Genomic DNA, 3,775 nt, shown 5'->3' on the forward strand with positions numbered 1-3,775 from the left:
AAAAAAAAGAAGAAAAAACCCATTTTCCTAGTGTCATTGCTATTAGTATTTGGAAGTGTCAACTATTGCAAACCTTAGTTGCAAATAAATATTTTTAAAACTACTTTGACGTTGTAGTTATTTATAATACTGAACCCTTCTCCTAAGCTGGTGTAATAGTTACTTACTTTGTTCACAAGACAGCTTTTGAAGTCTTCCAACATATCTGTCACAGAAACTCGATCATGTGGGCGTTTGGGGCCACTGATGGATGACACAACAGTAGAGAGATCGAGCTCAACAATCTAATACAAGAAAAAGAAAATCACATAGTTTCATCACAGACAATTGTTTTAAAATGTTTTTCAAAAATAGAAAAAAATATGGAAATCAAAGAGGCACAGTTTCTCACCTCGGAAAAGATAGGATCTTGGCTAGCATTTTTGAAGTCACGGAACAAACTCACAGTTTTCAAGTACATTTCCATAGCCTTAATTTTCTCTGCTGGTCGGTCTAAAACACAGTAGAAATTGGATAATTTTAATTCAAGGAACAGATCACAAGTTAACATAGTTAAAAAGAACTATTAACAAGTTCATACTTGTCTGACGAAGATAATCCAGAGCCTTATTATCAACAGGGAAAAATCCAACGGTGGCTCCATACTCAGGACACATGTTACTGATAGTAGCTCTATCAGCAATTGAAAGTTCAGCCACACCAGGACCAAAGAATTCAACAAATTTTCCAACAACACCCAACTGTCTTAGATGCTGAAAAACATAGAACATCGATATATACTACAAAATTTCAGTCATGTCTAATTTTAAGATAAAGGAAATACAGAATCACAAGGTTTAGGGAAACCTATTAAAAGTGGTACTACCTTTGTGATGGTCAGCACCAAGTCAGTTGACGTAACATATTGATTCAGTTTTCCAGTAATTTTGTAACCAACAACTTTAGGCAGCAGCATAGTAATAGCCTGCCCCAACATAACTGCTTCTGCTTCAATGCCTATAAAAGAAGTTGAAGATGATTTTATATAAATTACTATTCCAAAAATTTACTCAAAATACTTCCATGGCACCTCTTTTACTTGCCTCCGACACCCCAACCAACAACTCCCAAACCATTGATCATAGTGGTGTGGGAGTCAGTACCAACCACAGAGTCAGGATACAAAATGCCTTGATCACTAAAGACTACTCTTGCTAAATATTCAAGGTTAACTTGATGAACAATACCAGAGCCAGGTGGAACTATCAGCATATTCTGGAAGGCTTTGGCACCCCACTAAAAATATAAAAAAATTAAAAGTTCATTAAGTCAAAAATATCCCTAAGAGACTAAACAAAGTGAATGGTTGTCTAAAATTACTCACTTTCAGGAACATAAAACGTTCTTGATTCCTTTCAAACTCAAGCTCTTGGTTTTTTTCTGCTGCATCTTTCCTGTTGAATGAAATCCGATAAATAATGATAGTTTCAACACTACTGGTAATACCTTCTTGACAAGAAAATTTTTAAAAACATTTACGAACGTGCGAGTGAAGTCTGCTTGAACAGAGTGGTCAATAACCAGATCTGAAGGACAAATAGGATTGATTTTATTTGGATCACCACCCAGCTGCTTGACAGCATCACGCATGGCTGCAAAGTCCACAACAGCAGGTACTCCAGTGAAATCCTGTTCAGAATTTTTATGAAATATTATTAATGAGAAAAATTTAATTAATGAGAAATTATTTCAATTGTTAAAAAAGGAAGAAAGTTCAGACCTGAAGAATGACTCTAGCAGGTTTAAAGGCAACTTCTGCATCTTCATGTTGAAGTTTGCTCCAGGCAAAGATTTTCTTGACATCATCTTCTTTCACTTGAAAATTATCACAGTTTCGGACAGCAGATTCAAGCAAAACTCTAATGGAAAATGGTAGTTTGTCTGTATAAAAGTAAAGATATAAAATAAGTGTATAGGAAAAAGTCAAATGTGCGTGTATGTAAAATATCTACTGGTCATAGAAAGATCAAAAAGAATTGCTTACCAAAGTCAGCACCAATAGCTGGCAGATCATAGAACTTGTATGTTTTGCCACCAACCTCAATTTCTTTCAGAAATTTGTTATAGGGGTTGACTCCTGCAAAATTAAAATGACCTTGGTCAAGTGGCACAATGCAGCAGCTTATCAAATGAACCCCACCTACACAGTTTCAACTGATAAGTTTATCATCTGTTTGGTAAATTTTGCAGCAGGAAGAAGAGTAAACAATTTGAAAATAATGGACAAATTTGTCTGACAGAGCATCTCGTAATTCAGATTTTTGAAAGAGGATGACATGCAAAATTCTTCAAGCCACAGATTGTGTGCAAAAATAAAGACCAAATGTATACTGTGATCTTTGATGTGATATTTAGTTCATAAGCATCACAGGTTTCATAATTTCAGTTTTAACACAACAAAGACAAAGTGGCGTACAGCTAGTTTTTGATGTTTTCCCCTTTTTTTCTTTACAGGAAGCCGATATGTAAATAATGCATGGACATTGTCAAACATCACCTTAACCACAAGGTCTCTCATTAGCTAACTACTCAAGTTGGTGTAAAAAGGGGGCGAAAAAAGAGAGATAAAACTGAACAATGTTAAGGTGGCTGCGATCTTAAGTAATCCTAGAGCAAATTTGTTCAAGTAATGCAATAAATAATGATGAGACAAAATTCCTTTCATAAGCTAGAAAATTTACTTTAGAATATTGGATTGTTAGAATCCGTGGTGAAAGTAGTTTAGATGGCAAACAACAATTAAGAATAAAAATAAGGAGGAGAAAAAAGAAATCAGAAAAATGAATATGCATTATGACACAAGTCACATTAAGCGGACTTTTCTTTATTTAATGTAAGTGTGCGTCCAATGCCCGGCCTTGCAATGACCTTAAAGGGTCTACACGGATTCAAGATAACGATGATAAGAGGGGTATTAACAGTTAGTAACAGAAAACTTTAACCTGGACTCGAAGTAAAAGTGGCTGGGGGCGTAGTGATGTAACCTGAAGGATTACAAATCTCAACAGCTACAAACCTGCCATGATGTTAGATATCTATTCCCTCTTGGCACGAGAGTTCTCCAAGCGAAAAATTTTACAATGACAGCGAAATAGGGAAGACGATGACAACGACTGTGAAATTCTGAGGAACTTTCACAGAGGGGTGTGGGGACCGGGAACGCCTCGTCGCGGCCCCAGACCCACACTCGAAACCTCTACGGTCTGGACCCAACTTCCCCCACCACCGAAATTGGGTATAGTCCGCCACATGTATGAGAAATAAAACAAACAAATTCTTCACAGCAGACAGAGGAAATAATTATGGTACAGATTTGACGATAGTATGTTAATACGCATCGGAAAAGTATTAATTACGGTTATCGCAATATTGGATCATCTTGTTCTCAAATGAGGCTCTTCACAAACCATGTTTAGGGTGAGACCGGTGGAACACTTGCCCTGACCATGGGGCACATAACCTATTCCAGCGTCCTTTATACCACTCATTATTAATGAACGCAAATGCGGAATCGACTAAAAATTTGTTTCTAATAAATATAAAAAGACTGCAATTGGGAGAATACTTTAAGGTAAATTTCCTCTTTAAATTTTAGAAGCTATGTGGGTTATTCCTGAGCACATCAGCAGAACCGCCAAGTGCACCAAAGCCACAGTCATTCGTAAAACTATATTCGTTAATTGCGTGAAAAATACGGCATAACGTTAAAAATGTCTCGAACTAATCACCATGAGAA

At 36.4% G+C, this 3,775-nt stretch overlaps 2 protein-coding genes across 8 annotated transcripts in view; one reads left to right on the forward strand and one right to left on the reverse strand.

Annotated features, from left to right (window-relative positions):
• LOC113203645 (cytoplasmic aconitate hydratase) overlaps positions 1-3,236 on the reverse strand; it is a gene marked incomplete at its 3' end in the record, with an annotated part of 18,529 nt that extends 15,293 nt beyond the window's left edge. The window contains 10 exon segments of the mRNA XM_052275509.1: positions 168-284; positions 392-492; positions 581-752; positions 866-996; positions 1,083-1,275; positions 1,364-1,433; positions 1,523-1,668; positions 1,760-1,920; positions 2,024-2,116; positions 3,056-3,236. Of these exon segments, the coding sequence (XP_052131469.1) occupies positions 168-284; positions 392-492; positions 581-752; positions 866-996; positions 1,083-1,275; positions 1,364-1,433; positions 1,523-1,668; positions 1,760-1,920; positions 2,024-2,116; positions 3,056-3,062 (1,191 nt within the window).
• Positions 1-3,775, forward strand: part of LOC113204187 (glycerol-3-phosphate acyltransferase 3) — a 14,868-nt gene that overhangs the window by 2,234 nt on the left and 8,859 nt on the right. The gene's annotated exons all lie outside the window — the stretch shown is intronic.

This window comes from Frankliniella occidentalis, unplaced genomic scaffold, assembly GCF_000697945.3.
Source record: "Frankliniella occidentalis isolate FOCC.00 unplaced genomic scaffold, Focc_3.1 Scaffold651, whole genome shotgun sequence".
In the NCBI taxonomy this organism is placed as follows: Eukaryota; Metazoa; Arthropoda; class Insecta; order Thysanoptera; family Thripidae; genus Frankliniella; species Frankliniella occidentalis.